Genomic DNA, 23957 nt, shown 5'->3' on the forward strand with positions numbered 1-23957 from the left:
AACTCATTGATAAGTATAAAAAAATCATATTTTCTAAAAAGCTTACACATGTCTTAGAAGATTTTACAGGCATGGAAATTACTGGTGATTATTACACAAGAGTACGAGACAAGTGGAATAAAAATGTAGAGGACATCACCCTTGAAGATATTACAAAACGCTGGTCAAAATTACAGATGATTTTTGATGTTGAAGATCTTGAGCTGCTACTAGAGAATGTGATCAAGGGCTCCATTGAAATTGTTTGGTTAATTCCTGTTGAATTAGCATCTCATGCCAGACTATCAACTTTCAAAAACTGGTGTGACCTAGAAGACATTTCTTACCTCAGTATTGGTGATCATGTGATCAAAAATGATGAGTTAAAGTTTACTGAGGAGCACATATCCAATACTACAGGTATATTAACTTGACTAGTCAACTAAATGTTTAGTTTTGTTTTGTAGCAACCCCCCAACAAGTGATAGATCACTTTACTGATTTTCTACTGATCAGTTTAAATCATGAGTTACTACTACCTGTGATGCAGTCCCATGGTCTACTAACTGATCATGATCTTGAGCTGATCAATAGTGGTCCTACTGGTTATCACAAGAACCAATTAATACTGGGATATGTTAAACTGATGGATGATCCCAGTTTGGAAATTTTCAGTAAACTACTACAAGAGAGTCACCCACATATAAAGATTCCACTGGATGATGGTAAGTCCATAGATCCTTTACACAAGGATCTATGGTGAGTCTGTAGCTATATTGAATACTTAACATATATACATATAGTAGCTACATAATGTAATATCATACATTTTATAGCATACCTGAATATACAATTATTATGGTATGTATCTTGTCCACAACTAGTATTAGTCAAAATTCAACATTTTCAACATTATAATGAACTATAGGAATATGGTGCACAAAATTTGGTTGCTTGTACCATTATTATTTGCATGTATAAGTGAGATGATGATGATGGAAAAACATGTAAACAGTTTTCAATAATGCATAATGTGCTAATTATCTTTAACATTCCTCGTGATTTTTCCTTTGTTTGATACAATATTGATTCGTAATGGCTAACAACAGATCTAAGAAAAGACCACTACCCACGGATACTACCGCTGCTGCGAAGAAAAACAAAAGTCAGAATTCTCTTTGTCCCGTTTGTAAGGCCAGCCTCAAGTCAGGTCAGGAATCGATCTTCTGTGAAGGTGAGTGCCAAAAATATGTGCATAGGCAATGTGCAGGTTTAACTAAAGATCAGTTTACTAAAGCTGCTGAATCTGACTCACCATATTACTGTCTCCACTGCACTGTACCAATGCAAAACAGTGAGATAGCTAAGCTAAAACAGCTCGTTTCCGAGCTTTCCTCTTTAATTAACCCTTCAACGTCACATTGACAACAATCATCAGCTGCGCCTGTTGCTGATGCTCCAGGTGCACCTACAAGACAAGTTTCTAATAGCAAGTCAACTGTTGTCACTACTCAGCATTCTACTCCAACCTCATCACTAACTAGTGACAGAAAATTCAACCTAGTCATCTATGGTATTGAGGAATGCCCTAATGGAACATCTCGACCTGAAAGAGTAAAACATGATATCGAGAAAGGTCATTCTGTGTTATGCAAGGTCGATGAAGACATTAATGCCAACTCCGTGAGAGACTGTCTCAGACTGGGAAAATACAAGAAAGACCAAGGTCGTCCAAGACCCCTTTTGCTTAAACTTAATCGGGCAATTGATGTTATCTCAGTTCTTTCTAATTGAGTATCCATTGAAGACAAAAGTATTATCAAGCCTGACATGTCTCCTGAAGAAAAACAGAAAGAAGCTATCCTATTAAAGGAAAGATGGTCTCTTATGCAGTCAGGTGTTAACAAAATCGATATTAAAATCAGATCTGGGTCCATTTCTGTTAAAGGAAAAAAGCATGGATATGTTTCAAAGTCTGTGCTTGTCCATGCTGATCCTTCTCCTGCAGTAGTGCCTACTAATATCCCTATTCCACCTTCAAATGCCAATACTAATAATAACTGACTAGGCACACATCTCCAACTTTGTCTATACAACTGTCGCAGTTTGCCTAACAAGCTTACTACATTTCAGAACTTTGTTTACACTTCTGATCATGACATCATTGGACTAACTGAAACGTGGCTTACAAATGCTACACTTGATAATGAAATTCTACCAGTTAACTACTCTATTTATCGTGCGGATAGAGACACTAGAGGGGGAGGAGTTCTCCTAGCTGTAAAGAATACCATACCCAGCCAGCTTGTCAACTCTCCCAAAGACCTGGAACTGGTCACAGTTTCACTTGGGTTAAATAATCCTGTTACAGTTTGTTTAGTCTACAATTCCCCAAACTCTAGTTATGAGTACAAACAAAGTTTAATCAATTATCTTCAAAGTGTCATTGCCGTTTCATCTTAACTTATCCTTATGGGGGATTTTAATGTACCTGGCATTAACTGGGCTACCCTGTCTGGATCGTCAACTTTTTCAAATCAACTTTGTGATTTGGCATTCCAGTTTAACTTATCCCAACTTGTGGATCAACCTTCCCACATTTGTGGTAATATACTTGACTTAATTTTCACCAATTGCAAAAGTGACATTAGTAATCTCTTTATTCATTCTTCCAATTCGTTTGGTATTTCATCTGATCACTACCCAATTACATTTTCATTTTCTTACAGTTCTTCTCATACCATCCATAAGTCAGCAAGATATGTGTTCGATTATTCTAAAAGTGACTACATCAGTTTGAATCAGTTCATTTCTACTTGTGACTTAACAGCTTACTACAATACTACTGACGTCAACAGTGCCTGGGCTATATTAAAGGAACTATTACTTAGTGGCATGGACTTGTTCATTCCTAAAATCAAACTAAGACCCACTCAGTATCCCAACTGGTTTTCTCCAACAATTAGACTTCATCTTAAATGTCTCCATACTCTTCGTAAAAAATTACGTCGTCATTTTACTCTAGCCTCCCTACAACGTTTGATCCAACTTGAAGAGCTCACCCAACAAGAGTTATATAATGCAAAGGAAACTTATGAGTAAGAACTGATTAACAGTTACGCACAATCTAAGAACCCAAAACTTTTTCGTTATATCAAAAGTATCACCAAGTTTGGATCCCTTCCCTCAATTTTAGTCAACGATTCTGTAAAAGCTGTGTCAGATAAGGATAAGGCTGAACTGTTTAACCAATATTTCTACTCCGTTTTTACTGATGCTGCCACCCCTTTACCAAATTTAGAAGAGGTGTCCATTCCATCCAGTGCTATTCTTGATATTACTCTCAGTTTCCAAGACATATTTGAAGAGTTAAGATCTTTACAGACTTCTAAAGCTGTTGGTCCAGACATTATTGGACCTAAAGTCCTAAATAGCTGTGCTGATTCATTGACTGCACCTCTACATCATCTATTTTCTCTGTCTTTGGCAAATGGTGTCATTCCCAGTGACTGGAAATGCCACAACATAATACCTGTTTACAAGTCGGGTGATAAATCTTCTGTCAAAAACTATCATCCTATTTCATTACTATGCAATGTATCTAAAGTTTTAGAACAACTAGTACATAACAAACTTCTTGATTTCTATTCAGACTCCATATCACGCCATCAATTTGGATTCTGTAAAAACAAATCTACTTTGCAACAGTTGTTACTATATTTTGATGATCTATGTTCTGACAAGAAACAAACTGATAGTATTTACCTTGACTTCAGCAAAGCTTTTGACAGTGTTTCACATACTAAACTGTTGTTGAAGTTATGGTCTGCTGGCATCACAGGTGATGTGTGGTCATGGCTACGGTCCTATTTGTCTGACCGTAGTCAACGTGTTTTGGTCAATAATAGTTTATCTTGCTCTCTACCTGTTAAATCTGGTGTACCTCAGGGTAGCATCTTGGGACCATTGCTGTTCATAATCTATGTTAACGATCTGTGTGATAAAGTTGAGAATTCCACAATCTTTAAGTTTGCTGACGACCTCAAATGCTTTAAGGCAATCCATTGTATCACTGACTCCAACCAACTTCAGAATGATTTAAACTCCCTATATGGATTGAGTCTTGATAATGACCTCTCTTTCAGTATTAAGAAGTGTGTCGTTTTACATTTCAAGGTCACATTACACGACACAAACTATTTCATTAATGGTGTTCAACTATCTAATGTCACAGAACATCGTGACCTCGGAATAGTTTTCTCCAAAAAATTGTCTTGGGCCAGTCATATTGATTCTACAGTGGCTAAGGCTTATAAGTCCTTTGGCCTACTCCACCCAACTTTTAAGAACACCTTCTCTATTCAAGCTAGAAAACACTATATCTGACTCTAGTGAGATCCAAGCTTTTATATTGTTCTGCCTTATGGCGACCCCATCTTATGAAGGACATTTTGTTGTTAGAGCAAGTCCAGCGCCGTGCAACTAAATTTATATTGAATAACTATACTATGGATTACAAAACAAGATTGTTTCATCTGAAGCTTTTACTTTTGATGTATGTGTTAGAATTACATGATGTTCTTTTTCTAATAAAATCTTTGAACTCCCCTACTAGTAGCTTCAACATATCCGACCATGTTTGCTTCAACAACAGTCGTACCAGATCATCCAGCAGCAAGTTATGCCACAGAAATTCTGACAATGTCATTACAGCAAATTCCTATTTTTACAGAATACCTAGATTGTGGAATGCATTACCTATCATTGACTTATCCCTTTCCCTCCCTACTATCAAACATAAACTTATAATTTTTTTATGGAATCATTTTACAAATACTTTTGACACTAACAGTAATTGTACTTTGCATTTTTTTATGTCTTTGTAGGAACTGTAGTAAGCTTCTCCACTCATGTAACTTTAATATTTTGTAGTTGTTCTGTACGTAAGTAATGTTTAGTTGTAAATAAGTAGCTAAGCAGTTAATTAATTTAAGGCAGCTGGCACTGGTGGCTAGCTGACCCTCAGATCATGTAATTTCCCTTTTTGATTTGTCTAATGTTCTGTACTTGTGTTATTTGATCTGTAAAGCATTAATAAATAAATAAATAAATAATCCAGTTTTGTGTATCCACAATCCCATATACAGGTATAATAGTTTTTTCATGTATTTCATTGTTGTATATAGCACTAAATGCTATGAAGATTCTATCTAGCAGACAGTCTCTGTCATCTGATACTACTGAACCAAGTGTTTGTGGTGATGTCTCTCAAAATGTAAGTACTGTTGATGCACCAAAGAAGTCTAGAAAAAGACGATTATCATCAGAGCCAAATACTATCAAATATTTCAAATGCTCAACTGTTAGTGAAGAGTTTCTTAAACTTGTTGATAAACTGAATGAACTGTTGAAACATTGTGATCCTAAGATAATAATAGAACATTGTAGTAAACTAATGGCTAGTGGTGTCTGTGACATTTCACTGTTTCCTGCTGAGTTTATAAAGAGCCTACAGAGGTACAATCATACTCCATTACTGTTAAAGGTTCTGAGCTCATTATGGACCTGGAGTGACCACTCCATACTCAGGACACTACTGGAGTTTGATGATGAAGCATTAAAACTACTGGATGAGTATGAGTCTCAGTTAGACCCATTACAGCAACTTTCCTCCTACCCTTTACCACCTCCAGCACCTTGTATGACACCTTGTGATGGTAGTACTCACACTGTATTGGCTGTCAAGTGTGCTCAACAATATCATCAGTGTCTTCTTAAACATGTGTTTGATGTGCGTTCATTAATTGTTAACAAGTGTGACATCACCCCACACTGCCTACAGCTATTATCAACAAAGAATGGTTCAACTGTTTTATGTTGGTTGATTCCTAAAAGTGTTGTAACACTGATTGGTTCTAAAGTGTTAGAGAACAGAAGTGCCTTTTATCATGAAGGGATCCTAGAGGTGTTTATCTTGCCTCGGATTTTAATCACAACTGGAACTGTAAGTTTTAGCAAAAACCGCTTTATGTATATGCTGACTTATAAAAGTAGCTCTTACTCCATAATTACATGATACATAAGTGTGGATCAATACTAGCTCTCCTTTGGTTTATAAGAAGCTATGTAGCTATATGTAAATAATCAATTAATGTGCACAAATTATTTTACACTACATTTAACCTTAGAGATTTGCTAATCTAATAAAGTGCTAGTGTAAAATCATGCTTAATAATGAAGGATACCATATACACACCAATTTTGAGGTATTTAATTTGTGTGCACTGAGTGGTTTTATTTTTGAGGATCACTCCTTTTTCACTAAGGGTACCTATTAGAAAGCATATAGCTAACTCTGATAACAGTTATTATTTTGAGGATGAAAATTTTGTGACAGCCAAGAAACCGTAAAAAATACATACCTCAAACATTTGTACATATCTGTATATGTTAAATATAGCAGTGTGTAGTTTGTAATGTAATTTCCATTGTTTTATAGAACAACATGGACAAAGTTACTACAAAGTTTGTTACTTACCCTGAGGTTAGTGATTTATTACCTACATAATGATATTTTAATGAACATTTCAGGAGATCCCAATGTTTGTGGAAGATCTGTTATGTGAAAGGGAAGAGAATAAAGCAAGTATACTACAGGACAGTGATCCAAACAACCAACATATGCAGGTAATAGTCCTACACTAGATTGTGCTCTAACATGGTACCATGTGGACTTCCTGAATGGATGGTAGTCTAACCTTTGTTGTAAAAAGGTCAATATTCTTTACGGAACAGTCTGTTGCTCTAATAGAACAGTCTATACATACCAAAATGACATTGCCAAGTGACTTCAGAATGATACCAAATTTCTAGATTTCCTATACCCTCACAACTCTAATGTGCTTTCTACGGTACCATCACCATCGGTTAATAGTAGGGACATAAGGTTTGTACTTCCCACTAAAAACGTTAATTAGATATCATTCCTTTAGGGATGACCCCATAATTGATTTTTTCTTCTATTTTCTTTCCAGTAAGGCTGTGCTATTTTACTATCTGGATACCCTGAACAAAATGTTTCCGGATATCCTGGGGATAGTGACATCATCACTTGCTATATAAAAACACTGTATAGTTGTTGTGGACTTCAAATAGAAACAAATGTAACATTCCTATTAACTGTGGAAGCTATCAAGGAAAGTTTGCCATAAAATTATTAGAAACTATACTTATGGCTTCAGATTATAAATTATTATCCAGATAATATGGATAATATGGATATCTGTTTCAGCTCTCTACTTTCTAGTGATTCTTTTTTTTTTCTTTTTCCTTTTGTCATAAATGATATGCTAAGTTGCTGTTCCTCAGTGTCCACTTTCCAATAACATCTGCCTATCTTTCCAAACAAATGCTCATTTTATTGGCACATCTCTAACTACTCTACTAATCCACACAGAGTTACATTTGTTGTAATCAACTACCTCACCACCCACAATATGTTGTATACATTATCATTATTGAACTTCATTACAATAATAGGTACCTGAATATGATAATGTGTTGGAGCAGATCTCACAACTACAGTCTACTGTCAAGGAGAAGGATAAGGTAACATGGAGGTTGTATAGTAACCTTGTAATGATGTAATATTATAATAGACAATTGAACAACTGAAGGCAAATATTACTCAACTCCTTGAAGAAATAATGACCACAGAAACATTATTGGATAAAAGATTCAAAGAATTGGATAAGTCAAAGTGTGACTTAAAATTAGTTGCTGTTAAATATCAAGAAATGAAATCTAACCTGGTATGTGTGTATATATGTGTAAAATGCGACCAATTTTTTCATCATTTTTTAAACAAAATGGCTATGTTTATGGGCCTGTAATGTAGGATTTTTTTGCTATATTTACAGCATTTCTAAGTACACATGTGCAAGCATCTTGTGACTTAGTTTGTTACATTTGCTATTTAAAAAAAACTTAGAAAAAATTGTGACACAAAAAGGTATAAGAAACGAAGAAAAGGTGTAATGTGACCGAGGTTCAAACTCACACATCCAGGTTTGGAGTGCCCACGCTCTACCACTGTACCACCGGTGCTTGCTGGCTTCTCCTCTTGCTTTTGTACTATTTAAATGTTATAATTATAAAATACTATATAGTCTAATCCATACCAGTGAAGAAGAAACTAAAGCTGAACCCGACCCTAACCCTAACGTTAACCTGACGTTTGCCTGTTAAACACAATGATAACTTTCACTGTCTGTATAAAGGTAAGTTTTTGGGTGAGTTCGAGGCGAGCTTGGGTTGGCCCAGCTTCGCCAGGACGCTCGCTTTGCTTGTTCCAACCATATAGGTCGCCTCGAACTCACCCAAAACCTTACCTATATACAACTAGTGTGTTTGGTACTCAAGTTATACAACAAACAACTGGCTATTGCACTGTGTCCGACTAAGTCACAAGATGCTTGCACAAATGCACTTAGGAATGCCGTAAATATAGCAAAAAAATCCTACGTTACGGGCCCGTAAATATAGCCACTTCATTTTTCAAAATTTGTTGATCTTTGAGCACTATTAAATTTGCATTAGCTTTTTACCATGAATGGATAGCCACACCAATACACTTCACAGTTACATCACAACCATGCCACTAATTTGCACTGGTTGCTTTTTACAAGTAGATTTCTATAATTATCAGCCACTAGCACTATGGCATGCTGGAACACAAGGCTAGATACATTAACTGTCTTGAGTAACTGTAGAGATGTTTCCTATATGTATTTCATTCAGCACAGGTGGCCTTGAGAGCCCTATGTCAAAGCTAGAGACTGAATATCAAAGCTCAGCCTTTCTCTGCTGATATACCAATTGCCTCTCATACCACCTGTGTATGCTTGTGTTACAGATACAGTTATGAAAGTCTTTCAAAATTGTGGTTATATCAGTAGCCAGCTGGCTGTGGACCATAACCAGTTAACATTTGCTGTATTAATGGCAAAAATTTCAAATAGGGTATATGTACGTTGACTCTCCAACTTTATTATAGTATGGTAAATACATGTGATCCATTTCTAAAATATAATTAATAATATTCATGATTTTTTGCAACCATACAAGTGTACATGTACATGACAAGACTTGTGTAAGGACCGTGTTCAATAGACTAATAAAACAATAAACAATATTCCATAAGCTACATGTATGTAAATTATTCATAGCCACAGCAATATAAGAGCAACAGCTACTACTAAGAATATTATATAGACAGCTGCACCAGATGCATCAGAGAATTGCATGCAGGAGACTATTTATTATATACTCCACACGTAGTACCTTAAACACAAGCTGGTTTTTGTGGTTTTCTCTCAATTTCACAAACTTTATAGTGAGTAATCCAGTCCACTGGGACTGGTATAAAATGTCTTCACTGGTGTGTGTACAGAAAATCAATGAGGTTTAAATCTGGTGGATAAATTGTAATTTACTGAAACTTGCAGAGAACAAGGTAGCTAACATAAACTTACATATTAACAACATGACTGCTCTATTAGAGTACCTCATTCTTTAAATCACTTTGTGCAAATACAGTATCCTAATTATCACTAAGACAACAGCTTTGGTTATACCTCAATGTTAACTACACCACAGTACTATTGTTGTGAATGTTTGGGGTAATATACCACTTTCACTCCTCACTTCAAAAGTAAGACAAGAGCAATGCTATCAGTGCTCAGGAGTGCATTAATGAGAAACACAGGTAGTATATCAAAAATATAACCCTCCTAGGATAGACTATGTTTTTGGATACCACCTACATTAATGCATTCTCAGAAATCATCAGATTTCTTTAAAGAAACTGTAGTGTCTCCTTTGCTTTAATATAGTGACACTTCACAGAATCAATTGTGGGTTTTAGTTTATGGAAGTGAGCCAGTGTGCTGTATGCTGTACTTACAACATCACACAGTATGGTCATACTGTATATCACGGACCATGAAGAACTGAGCTTTCAGCCAAAACATTGCACTAAAACCAGCTTCATGTTTTCCATTCATGACAGCTTGGCAACATTGGTTAGGCACAGCCAAGCCCAAAAATGTCTCAGACCAGCCCTAAACTCTTCCAAAAAGTTTTATAAAATTTTAAAACAAAGCACAATTTTATGCTTCCTTCAAGACTGACTGACTAAGCAGACTAACTAACTGATACCTCCAGTCCAGCATAACTTGACAATGGATAAGGCTACAGACTTGATCACTTCACTGTTCAACATCACTTTCTCCCAAGATCCCAGAGCCTTTTTACCAACTGCAATACATACATACAATACACACATCATGGACTCCTTTGTGTTCAAGATTTTTTACTGACAACAGAATTGTCAATTCGCAATAGCGTGATGTGGCTTCCTGTGGCTGTGTTGCTATTATGCTCATTGCCCTTATTTTCCCTAGTAATGAATGGACTGCAGAGACATTTTTCATATTGTTCTTCATTTGTAATGCTGTGTAATAGGCAAATCATAGCTGAAAAAAAGCATTATTTGTAGCTTAAAGTTTTCTTGTCTCTACAAAGAGCGAGAATTTGCTGTTCCGTGCATTATACAGGCCTCACAAATGCTAAGCTAGAGGTTAAGGATCTCTGGCCCGAGTAGCCAGTCCTCACTACTCACTGCCGAATGGATACCCTTCAAAAAGAGAGTTAATGGCCACCTCTGTTTGTTATGGTGTGCGTTTTGATGCAAAAATACTTTTATGGCATTCCTGGTGACAGCTATTCCTTTAATGCAGTTCATTTGTCATAATTATGTTATTTAAAAAGTAAACCAAAAAGTAGAGAAAAGGTTAGGAATTTCAAGTTGAATTAGGAATCCAAGAAAAGAGTGAAATAAAAACAAGGAACTAGCTAAAAAGTCATGAAACAAGGAAGGTTGCCTATGTTGCTTCACTACTTTTCTTTGCCTAATCCAACTTAAAATTCCTAATTAAATTTTTTGCTTCTGCTAGTTATTATCAGTCTTTCTGTGTTTATTTGTATACCAACAATAGAAGAGTTTTGTGTGCTCATGTCATTTTATGTTTGACCTCAGCAACACCTTCTTGTTGTTCTTACATTATCCATTATTTCACATGTCTCATATAAATACACTGGAGAAGCATCTCTGCAGTTCCAACACTTTCAGATGAGTCACCAAACTGGAATATACTACAAGGTGATTTGTCTGAAAATATGCGAATTGTGCACTCAGTCCTGAAGTCCTTTGTGCTTTCAGGTGAATCACCCACAACCTATTAAATCATCAACAAGCTCAAATCCAACATTCACTGTATCATGAGCACAGGATCTTGAAAACTACAACTTGTCTACTCAGGCCCGTACCCAGGGGGGTTCGGTAGCTTCGGACGAACCGCCCTCTTTACAGAGAGGTCCACTTTTATATACTACTCACCTTAGTTTAGTTGTGCCACAGTGATCGGTAGTTACTCCATATGAGTACATGGGGTAAATCCCACAATTACAAAAGATCCTGCAAGATTGCAATTGATTGTGGGTTTCATTTCTTGTGTGGTTTTGAGGAATTGATTGTGGTCTTTCGTGTAAATCTCAAGGTAAATCTGGTAATGGGAAGAGAAAAGCAGTTAGCTCGGGAAAGGAAACGCTCAACTGCATCATGCCAGCGATTGGATAGCTTTTTCAAAAAGCAGGAGTCTGAGAACGTAGGTAGAGCGTTGGATAGTCACACAGTAGCTGTGGTCGTCGATAGTGGACCGCCTGGAAGCTCACATGAAAGTGCTGAACGCGTCCTAATATCACCCAATCAGGCAAATGAAACTTCAGGCAATGCTAGTTAAAGCTAGTGGGGGATCCTTTACGTAGAACATACGTAATTGCATGCTTAGCTGTACCAGTTTACCGCTATTATACTAAGTGGCCACCTCATGTAGTTAATGTAGCTAACTAGCTATTCCCTGCAAGTTTAAGTTTTGGAATATACCCTGTAGCTCTTGCTATAGCTTATAAGCAAAAAGTGTGGATCTGACTGTCCACTCATAAATTAATGCGTATTTCAATCTGTAGCTATCATTATGCTTGTAAATGTAGATGATGTGTTGACTGAAACTGTGATTGCCAGTGAGTCGGATCAAATTTCATCCACTGAGATTCCTGATACTGAGGCTACACACTCAACTACTTTGCAAGAATCAGCAATGTCTACTCAACAAATATTGGATATTGGTGAGATTTATGCAGGTTCTGCATCAGCTACTGAGTTCACCAGAGCTATGCAATCTCTTACTGCTGCTCAGAAATATGCATTGTTAACAAAGCACAGAGTGCCATCAAAAAAATCATGTGTTTCCTTCCCAGCATCTGGGTGGATGTAATCGTAGTTTTAGGTATGCATGGCTGGAAGAAAATCCTTGGTTGGTGTATAGTGAGCATGTTGATGGCATGTTTTGTATTTTCTGTGCTATTTTCTGCAAGGATTCTTCAAAAGGCTACCTTGTAAGTAGGCCCTTTCGAATATGGAATAAAGAGTGAGAAAACCAAGGAACATGTTGGTTCAGTGTATCACCATAATTGTATGGAATTAGCTGACAATTTTAGGCACACGGTTGAGCATCCAGATGCAACCATAACAGCATGCCAAGATGCACGTGTAGCTGCCAACATTAAGCGAAACCAATTATTACTAAAATCCTTGGCTAGTGCAGTATTGTTTTGTGGTAGGCAGTGCATAGGCGATAATGAAAAAATTGATGCATCTGGGAACCCCGGAAATTTTTTAGCGTTGTTAAAGCTTTTAGATGCTGTGTTGAGGGATCACTTGCAGGCACCTGCAATGCGGAATGCCACTAATACTTCACCAAAAATTCAAAATGATTTAATTGATGTAATGGCAAAGCAAATTTTAGGTAGTATAATAGATGAAGTAAATGCTTCACCATATTATTCCATCCTGGCTGATGAGGTTACTTCTCACAATATAGAGCACCTGTCTGTTTGTGTTAGGTTTTTAGATCAGCAAAATAACATCAGAGAAGAATTTTTAGCCTTTTTTCCTTTGGAGAGAATCACAGGTGAAGCTATTTTGCAAGCAATATTGAAATTTTTGCAAGATAATGACATCCCAGCATCAAATATGAGAGGCCAAGAGTATGATGGTGCTAGTAACATGTCTTCAGATGCAGTGGGTGTCCAGGGACGGATTAAAAGGGAAGCACCTTTAGCCACATATGTTCACTGCAATGGTCACTGCCTTAACCTAGTCATCAGTAAAAGCTGTAGCTTGCCTCAAGTAAGGAATGTTTTGGATCGAATGCAAAGTTGCTGTCGTTTTTTCTGGAATAGTCCTAAACGATCTGGATTGCTTGAGGTTATTGTCAAACATAATCTAGTCGATGAGACACGTCGAAAGCCTTTGTTAGATCTGTGTAAAACTAGGTGGGCTGAGAGGCAAAGTGCCTATCAGCATTTTTACCAAGCTTTTGTATTCGTTACAGAGGCTCTGGAAATGATTGGGATTAAGCGACATTTAGAAAAGTACGGTAACACTTATGCAGATTGGGATACTGCATCCCGTAGTGATGCTCAACAATTGTTAGCCAGCATTACCAATTTTGAATTTATAATAGTGTTTCTTACTGTCTATCAGTACCTATCACATTTGGCTGGCATTACAGTCAAATTGCAGAAACAAGCACTGGATATTCTAGAAGCACACCAGCAGATAGCTGAAATTTCAAGAGTCTACAAACTTGAGTGGCAAAATGTTGACTCTGGCTTTGCAAATATTTTTGAGCATGCTTGTAGAATCACAAATAAAGTTGGTAGCACAGTTGAAATGCCTCGAATTGCTTCAAGACAACAGCATCGCAGTAATGCTCCAGCCATTTCTCCCTGTGAATATTTCCAGAGGAATGTTGCGATCCCGCTTCTTGATCACATCATCATGTTTATAGACCAACAATTCTCTGGTTCATCTATTACTGCTGTTAAACTATTAGTGACCCGGTCTGCGAAAAGGGCTCTTATAGCCTTTCCAATTATCCATGTTTGGCTAATCATAACTCCTAATCTACTAAAGCTATCACGATGTAATTACACCCACAGCTACTGCCAGGTTAGGGTTGTTGAGTGACCAAATTGTAGGCTTGTACCATATTCACCAGTCAAGTTATGGGTTACCATATATATGCAATTGGAAAGGCTATAAGAGCCCTTTTCGCAGACATTTTAGTCTTGTTCCATCCATTTTATGCTCTTCAAAGCCTATAGATTTGGGTGCATGTGTAAACCAATATAGTTCAGATCTTCCATCTCCTGAATTGTTTGAAATGGAGATCCAACGATGGAAGAACCGGTACATGCCGAAACAATATAAGGAGAGGCCATCATCAGCTGCAGATGCAATTAAAGAATGTGATAAAGACATGTTTCCAAACATTTACATTCTATTGCAGATTGCCTGCACAGTGCCGGTCACATCTTGTGAGTGTGAAAGAAGTGCCAGTGGGTTAAGACGATTAAATAATTTTATGAGAGCCTCAATGGGGAAAGATCGCCTTTCAAATCTTGCTCTTCTTCATATTCACTATGACTTTTGTATAGATCTTGATAAGGTAGTAGATAGCTTTGCCAAACTTCACCCACGCAGACTTGAATTTGAGTGTATTCTATAATAGCTAAATGGACAGAAATGTTATCATAAATAAGGACTCATATGATTTTTGTACAATCAATTTGGTAGATATATACACTACATGTAAACTAACCTACTGCACATTATACAACTCATTGTGTGTACATAATGTGAATGAATGATACTTTGTTGCATTTAGTTTTTTATGCATAAAATTGTCACCAGATTCAATCTTTTGACACCTAATTTTCAAAACATATCTGGGGGGGCATGCCCCCAGACCCCCCTAGAAATGGCATGCTTCACATGCCAAAGCAGCTAACCTAACAAGTTTGCTAATGTATATATTAAAAGGGTCCACATTTTCCTGAAAAGAACCCCCCAACCAAAAACCCTGGTTACGGGCCTGATCCTATATATACAAGTTTCCCTGATAATTGTTAACATGTAATATGGAATGATAATAATTATAATAATAATGTACAACATGACAGTGTTCATTTAACCTTACTATTTGTGTGTGTAAAGGAACTGGCCAAGTTTGGAGGATCATTTTCTTTGAACTCCAGTAAATGTAAAGTATCATTTCCAGCAGTGGTGATCATTAACAAAGAAAACTCACTAGTATTAACACTTATAGATATCAATGATGATAATACTATTGGGAGGGCTGGTACCATACAAGTGTTAGTGATGAACAAAAACTTTGAGTCAGTAGCAGTTAAACCTGTCCTGGACATTGGTGGTGGAGACTACACAGTATCCTTCACTCCCAGGACACTTGGAGATCATGTGATATCAATTGCAGTTGATGGACAACACATCCCAGGCAGTCCTCACAAGTAAGAAATAATGTGTGTTCTATTAGAGTGTTTAGTGAGAGAGATGATTATAATACAGTAAAAACTTTGAAAGTACTTGTACTTTTATTAATGTACGTACTAGTCATTGAGCCTGTGTATGTTTAAATGTCTGTCTGTCTGTCTGTCTGTCTACATAATAGGAATGTGTGTGCATGTGCTACTTACACTATTGCAAATGCGAAGCATTAACTATTTGTGACTGCCTTAGCAAACTTGTGTTAACTAGATAGGTTTTTGTAGAGACAGTCACATTTAGAGATTAACATCGGACTTACAGAAAATGCTATCCAGTATACAATACTTTAATAAAGTTAGCAGACCACAGGTATATTTCTTTGACAACAGCTGATAGCTATTATGTGAAGAGTAGCCAGAAAGAATACCTTAAACTCTGGTTATTAGGGGCATATGGTTATTAAGTGCTTATTGCTTGTTAAGTGCATATGGAATACTTGCGCTAGACACTTACTGTTAAGCACATATAGTTGAAATCGCTCCTGCAAGCAGTACTATGTAGAATGGTAGTAAAATACCAATAGAACACACCAGAAGCGTCACAGTACACTCGATACCTCGCCAGGCACGTGTCGAGCAGATACCACCCACTGTATTAACGATAACTGTACCTGACTTTTCAGGATTGTTGTTTCCTCAACTGAAGTAAGCTATTTGACTGAACACTGGTAACTAAATTGCTAGAAAAACGTGGTGGGAATGAGTAATACTCTCCTAGCACAAACTAGTTACAATCACTTATTAAACGCATGCGCTTAACAAGCGTAGTGTATTTCTCAAATAATTCCTCTGAAAATTATAAGTGCATACGCTTAATAACCGGAGTCTACGGTAGTAGATAAGGACAGTATGATAACTCTTAGAGATATTGTGATTGTTCTATTAGAGCATTTTGATCTTTTGTAGTACTGAATAACAGTAGGTACAAAAATAATTTTCCCAGTCCATTGTACTTGTATAGCCTAAATAATTAACCCTTAAAGCCGCACACAATTATTAATAAACATGCACTGAAAACACATAGGTGACTGGGCCTGTGAAAACAGGGCATGTGGGCACAAACTACACCTCGTAACTGTACAGGTCATATCTCAGTGCTGGAACAGAATATTAGGATTTTGTTACTTGCATCATAAAGCCAATTAAATTCTTATTAGATGTTCAAAATTACATTGCCATAGCATAATGGTACAAAAAGTTGAGTGATGAAAGTTTGAAAAGTAGGCAAAAATCATGTGCCCACATGCCCTATTTTCGCAGGCTCGGTGATTAGGCCGATATTTCAGCAGTAATGCATGTCTGTAAACAAAGTGTTGTAACTTCCATACAGTGAGTGCTAAGGCTATGTAATTTGTACCATTCTATCTGTGATGTAATAAGGAATAAAACAGTACCTAGGGTTTTACCCTTTGGCAAAAACACAGGCCAAAACTTTTAATGAATACAAGTGCTCACAAAATACAAAAATATAGCTTATTACATGCCTTCAGAAAACTGTAGGGATGAGCCTACAGTAGAACCTTGATTTTCCAAACCCCATTATGTCTCAGGCAATGGTAAAAGTGTTAAGATAATTGAAGCCCATACATTTATATGCAGTGCTCAGTTGAAACACCCTAATAGAACATACACTTGTACTCAAAATACTCTAATAGAACAGTCATTTCCTATTTTGGATAACAAGGGTACAGATAAACAAGAGTTTACTGTATTTTCCACCTATTTTTCTTTACAGCAATTCTTGCCTATTTTGCTCTCAAAACTTCTGACCATTAATACAATTAATTGCAATATCTCAAGCTTACAAGCATGTGTGACTGCTCTATTAGAGTATATTGATCTCTAGTGACCATTCTAGTGTCATACATATGTTGTTCTAATACTCTGCATGACTGTTCTATTAGAGTATCTTGATCTTTTCATACAAAATGTACTAAGTTGCCATTTCTTGGTACTCATTTTTCTAGCATTTTGCTCTTTGACTTTTTAGCTATGTATTTTCCAATAATTTTGCCAGCAAAATCATCACATCCCTATTTAGCTTCAAAGTATTAATCCTTAAAGCCGCATAGGCCAATATATCAACTGTTTTCAAAGCAAGGTAAACACGTTAATACAAGTAGCACATGTGTAAAGAATGGCTTCTAAACAACCAGCACAGACAAGTTTGTCTTCTGATATTAACGGAAACCCTATATCAATGGAAAGGTTTATTCAATGGGCTACTTAGACAAGTATAACTTGTTATGATGCCATGAAGAATGGAGATCATATTTTCTTTTGCTTCACACGCATCATGTCAATAGCCACCTATAAAAATGTTTGACTCACATGAGCTGTATATGGCATGATTTGTCATTGAATGGAGAATCCAATGGTCAACTCCATAAGATAGAGTACTGTGAAGAAGTTATCAACTATTTTCTACCACTTTACACTGCAGATAAAAGGAAACCACAAGACTATATTGCCCTGACTACAGGGCAATATCATGATATCACTTTGTGGTTAGCATGATATGGCCCTGACCACAACTGCCTTTGATGCTGAGGCAGTTATAAAAGCATTAGTTCCCTTTGATTCTTTATATTGAGCTACTTAAAATTTTGCATTGTGGGTTTGAGTTTTGCATGTTGGTTTAGTTAGGCTAAGCATTGTCTTGAAGGAAAAATAATTGAGCGACTCAGTATTGCATATTTCAGTTACTAAGCATCACTAAAATTAATAATCATTTTCACAATGTGAGGATCATTTTTTACAAAGCACATTTCAACCATATGACAAGATGGCTCACACATCATCAACCTATACTCCTAAGTACTTATTTTTAGAGATGTACCAATAATCAGATCGGTAATTGGATCGGTTGCTGATATGGCAATTTCTACCATATCGATAATTGGCACAAACACTCTGAAAACCGGGAGTTTGTAGAAGACGGAATAAGGAATAGTGAAATAACGGAATAACTCGCATCACAACGAATGGGCATTTATATGGCTTATGCAATGTTAGGGTGATTGTACTGTTACAGCTGTGAACTCATCCCTCGTAGATATCCTTACAATGTAGGGTGATTGCGTGTACTGTTACAGCTGTGAACTACACTGCTTCCAGGGGAGTAGGGAGGGGGGATTCCGGGGGGTTCAGGACCCCCCCCTGTAAAATTTAGACTTCTGCAGGCAGGATCTTAACACACCATTTAGTGTGGCAGGACAAAATGAGTGAGCAATATAGTGTAATGGCACAGCGCAACAATTGATAAAACTTACATTCATCTCTCAGGGAAGGATTTACAGAGGTAACATGAGCCCTCTTCAAAACTTGTTAAAAAGATCGATATACTCTAATAGAGCAATCAGGTATATACTCTAATAGAGCAGTCAGGTATACTCTAATAGAACATGCATGTAAATATCCATGTCCATATGAAGTTTTTCAGACATTCCAACATTAAATGCAAAACTTGGTATGACCTTATACTGCTATAGCTTTGGTGTGCAGTGTTTAAAGATATAGAGCTCCAGTAATTTATCACTTGTGTTATGCAAAATGAATTCATGCTATGCATATTTGTATAGTTATATTGTTTTGATTGTCATTTGTTTGTATCAGTGGATTCATGACACTTATACCACAGTGAGATATAACCATCACTTACAGATTACTATATGTGTCTCTATGTGTTATGCTGTCTGTTTCCACTAGGTGACTTTATCTAGTACTACCTTCATCCCAGGGGCACTCAATGCATCATAATTAATGTACTTTTTGCATAAAATATAGCAATTTGTTGAGTTTTGATTTATTAAAATATTGAAAGTCTCTCAGCGGCTGGGGGCTGTGCCCCCAGACCCCTGCTGCTAGTAACTCAATGCTGGTGCTGGAACCCCCTTCAAAAAATCCTGGCTACGCCCCTGGCTTCGTCACTCATATAGATGTCCTAACGAAATGATTACTATACGTTCTTACTACTACTGTATGTAGCTAAGCTAGAATATACAGTAGTTAGCTATTAGTTTCATTTTCGAGTCTTCATCCTTCCAGTGGAGGGATGAAACGAAACGACTGTCACGCCCCCTTTGTTCATGACGTTGGTACCATACTTAACATACAGTACCCGCTTACGAAGTGCAAAATTACATTTGACTATAGCTCTTACTAGCTACTACTATATGTAAAGTATGGTACCAATGTCGCGAGCAAAAGGGGGTGTGACAGCCGTTTTGTTTCATCCCTCCACTGGAAGGATGAAGACTTAAAACGAAACTAATAGCTAACTACTGTATATTCTAGCTGTGCTAGCGCAATGATACTTAGCTACATACAGTAGTAGTAAGAGCGTATAGTAATCACTTCGCTAGGACGGCTATGAGCGACGAAGCAGTGTAGTTCACAACTGTAACAGTACACGCAATCACCCTACATTGTAAGGATATCTACGAGGGATGAGTTCACAGCTGTAACAGTACAATCACCCTAACATTGCATAAGCCATATAAATGCCCATTCGTTGTGATGCGAGTTATTCCGTTATTCCGCTATTCCTTATTCCACCTTTTACAAACTCCCCTGAAAACCGATATCGCTGCCAATAATTTTGCATGGCAAATATGAGTACCATTATTTGCAGCAATGGAAAGCATTCTTGCTCACTACTACAAACAAATAGAAAGCCTCTCTACACCGTTCCATTATAGGAATAAGTTACAAGAAGCCATACCACTGCACATGTATAAGTACTGCTATTTGTGTTATAGTATTCTTACTGGCCCAGATCTGGTAGCTGTTACACTTTAACAATAAAGAACTACACCACAGGAAAACTAAACTGATAATCAGTGTATAGTAGCCATCTTGATAACTAATCAAAACATGGAGTAACCGGACAAGGAGCATGTATTAAAATATTTGTGGTGCCTAATTGTCTGGGTTGTGTAATAGAGGTCACACCAACCAAAGGTTACCAGGTATAGTTGTGCCTTATATTTACATCACTTCTGTTTTCGTTAAATATCATTAGAATATGCATCATGCAGTAGCTATACACCTGTAGTTCTATATTACACTTTTCAGATTATATATACAATAATCGAATCGGTATAATCGGTATCGGCTCTTTTAGTTACAGATTAATCGGATATCGGTACAACTGAAAAATCCTTATCGGTACATCTCTAATTATTTTAACACCTTAGAGTACTTTAGACATCTACAAAGTGGTTATTTGGTTAGAAATGGTATCACTACAACCAGCAAAACCCAAAATCATGTTTTGCTGCACACAAGTTAAACCCACAATTGATGTTTACAAACCTCTGTATAAAAGTAATGTGGTGAATCTTCCTTCATGTATTAGGTGAGCATACCTGAGTGGTATATACTACCATGGCCACTTGACATTTACCTGATATATATGTCCTTGACCTGCTTGGGTATATATATCAGGCAAATCCCTCATGGCCATGGTATAACTATCAAATACAAAATATTGGTAGTTTTGCAAACAATCACAAAATGTATTATTACACTACGTGGAAGTCAAGGATAAAATTTTTGCTGTTAACCACAAAAACCTTGACTCCAGCCAAATCATTAATTTTATTCAGTTTTACCAGGTTGGTGGGCGTGTACAGAAGGAAAACCTATAAGAGATGTCAAGATTTTTTCCATAAACCAGCCAATAAAGAAGTATCCCAATAATATTGATAATGACAACTGTATGGAAACTTTAACAATTTCAAGTAGTAACCATGGCGATGTATAACTGCTTCCAATAGTTTGGTGAATGATGTACAATATACCATATACCAGGAAATTTTTTTGGTACATAAGTTTTTTTTAGGTAGTAAAGCTACCGTGAAACTTTATAACATGAAAATCTATGTTTCGACACATCCACCTATCAACTCACCTTATTGATACATTACTGTGTGTGATATATACTGTTTGTAGGCATACGTGTACTCCATGTACGCTTACAAACAGTGTCACATATTCCCAATATTAAAGTGGATGTGGCTCATAACAAAGATGGCCTACTACAAGACTACACTATGCTTCTCACACGGATTGTTATTATTGTGCTACTTGGTGTAGACATGTTTTAACAATCGGTATGACGCTTGTAGTAAAAATCAATCCAGATAATTTGCTAGCTATGTGGTCAAGAATGAAAAATTTCGAATTGAGGAACAGTGATCCGTGATTTTAAATTTAAATCCAAAAATCCTGACAAACCACACATACTGTGAAAATTCCTGGTACATGGTAAATATGTAGGTATTAATATTTTTAGTGAAATTCTTCATCACACAAGTACTCTCCCACTATACAGTATGTTACACCTCTTGTGTTTATATGACGTGATCCATCATGCAGGAAGTGATGTCATAACATTTCCCGTGCATACAGGAAGTGACATTACTAGTACTTTTAGTATAGTGTACAGTAGATCACATGATCCTGTCATGTTACTCTAGGATATCAGTTGCACTGAGAGACTACAGCAAGATGAGACAACAAGATTGTAGTGTGGTGACTGATTATGGAGGGAACAAGTTTGGTAATCTCTATGATGTTGTTATAGGAGTACACGATGAAGTAGTTGTTGTTGATGAGACTAACAAGTGTGCGATAGTGTTTGACTGTAACATGACATTGTTATCAGTGATTGGACAAGGAAGTGGTGACAACAGATTGAACTATCCTGATGGTATAGCAGTCAGTAAGGATGGCATCATAGCTGTTAGTGACTGGGGTAGTCATCAAGTGAAGAAGTATTCCCTACAAGGAAAACTCTTATCAGTGATTGGTAACAATAGAGGGAACAACAATGGCCAGTTTGATAGACCTAGAGGACTAGTCTTCAGTAGTAATAAAATGTTGTATGTTGTAGATAATGGTAATTACAGAGTCCAGGTATTCCAACAAGATGATAAATTTGCATTTACATTTGGCAGTAAAGGGTCCAACCCTGGACAATTTCAGTTTCCTCTTAGAATAGCAATTGATACTGACAATAGAGTGTTAGTTAGTGACTATCATGGTGATCATATTAGTCTCTTCAGTCATACTGGCAGTTTTATTAGTAGGATAACATGTCACAGACCATGGGCCATTACTGTTAGCCCTGATGGTCACATCATAGCTGATGGTGATGTTGGTACAAGTATTAAAGTATGGAGCCCCACCCATCAGTTGATCCACCAGTTTGGAAAGTATGGATATCAACAAGGAGAATTTAATAATATTCTTGGTATATCCATCAGTTCTACTGGAACTATTTATGTTGTGGAGGGATACAACAATAGACTACAAATTATCAGTAATAGTTAAATTATTTTATTATGTGTTTATATGATGTAATCTATTATTACCATGGTTACTACTTGTTTACATGATATGATAATATTCTAACTAGAGAGGTTGATTGGTACATATTAGTGTGTGAGGGGTACATATTAGTGTGTGAGAGGTTGATTGGTACATATTAGTGTGTGAGGGGAGATGATGTGGTATGAACTAACCACCTCAGACCAATTGGGAAGTTTATTATGTGACCTACAAATACAGCCACGTCTACATAGAGCAGTAAAGAAGTGGGTTGATAATGTTTCAGTCAAATAGGAGTTACAGAAAGAAAGAACAGTAAAAATATGGATTATATAATTAGCATGTACAACACTTATACTGGAAAAACTACAAACAAAAGCTACCGTGAAGTATACACCAACTAGTCACAAAGTAGCTACTTCTTTACCAAAAGAAGTTCAACAATATTATTATAGAGACTGATGGGACTCCAATGAATTATACACAAATACTAGTGCCTATTACACAGCTGTTACAGGTTTTTGCAATTGACTTTGTCCCATTTGCAGTAAAGTTCATTGCCTTTGCAGTTGAATTCATCTTGTTTACAATTGAATTCATCAGCTTTGAAATTGATTTAGTACTTTTGCAATAGAATTTGTCATGTTTGCACAAGAATTTGTCATAACTATATTGACTGCAAGAAACCAGCTGCTCATCACAAGGTGAATCTGTTTCACCATGGAGAATGCCACTTGAGACACTAGAGCTGGTTATACACAAAGCCATTAGCTGTCTGTCAAGTTAATTAGCTTGTTTGCAAGTGACCACACCCATCACCAATTGCAAAGCACAGTTGCAAATGTTGCTGAAGAAGCCATAGCTTAAGAATTATCATCACCTTATAAAGAGTTGTTTACAATAGTTGTACTTCAACAAGATCATGGAGCAGCTGGTACATCTTGTTTTCGTGTTTACTGCAGCTGCCAATCTTGTTATGGAGGAATTCTACTGTAAAGGCAACAAAATCAATTGCACAACCAGCAAATTCAATTGGGAACGGGACAAATTCTACTGCAAAGGTGATGAAATCTATTGCAAATGGGACGAAATCAATAGCAAAAACCTGTTAT

The 23957-nt window shown here is 36.7% G+C and overlaps 4 protein-coding genes across 5 annotated transcripts in view; 3 read left to right on the top strand and 1 right to left on the bottom strand.

The window, feature by feature from the left end:
• LOC136236181 (uncharacterized) overlaps positions 1-23957 on the top strand; it is a 179563-nt gene that overhangs the window by 149027 nt on the left and 6579 nt on the right. The gene's annotated exons all lie outside the window — the stretch shown is intronic.
• Positions 1-23957, bottom strand: part of LOC136236255 (uncharacterized) — a 157619-nt gene that overhangs the window by 94932 nt on the left and 38730 nt on the right. The window lies entirely within an intron of this gene.
• LOC136236162 (E3 ubiquitin-protein ligase TRIM71-like) lies at positions 6575-22923 on the top strand. The gene is made up of 5 exons (XM_066026273.1): positions 6575-6666; positions 7519-7587; positions 7638-7790; positions 15161-15474; positions 21993-22923. The coding sequence occupies exons 1-5, from the start codon at positions 6580-6582 to the stop codon at positions 22846-22848; spliced, it is 1479 nt and encodes a 492-aa protein (XP_065882345.1). The 5' UTR covers positions 6575-6579; the 3' UTR covers positions 22849-22923.
• LOC136242053 (52 kDa repressor of the inhibitor of the protein kinase-like) lies at positions 12750-14672 on the top strand. The gene is made up of 2 exons (XM_066033428.1): positions 12750-14004; positions 14297-14672. Exons 1-2 carry the CDS (start codon positions 12833-12835, stop codon positions 14670-14672), a joined length of 1548 nt encoding a protein of 515 aa, XP_065889500.1. The 5' UTR covers positions 12750-12832.

This window comes from Dysidea avara, chromosome 1 (assembly GCF_963678975.1).
Source record: "Dysidea avara chromosome 1, odDysAvar1.4, whole genome shotgun sequence".
Taxonomy (NCBI): Eukaryota; Metazoa; Porifera; class Demospongiae; order Dictyoceratida; family Dysideidae; genus Dysidea; species Dysidea avara.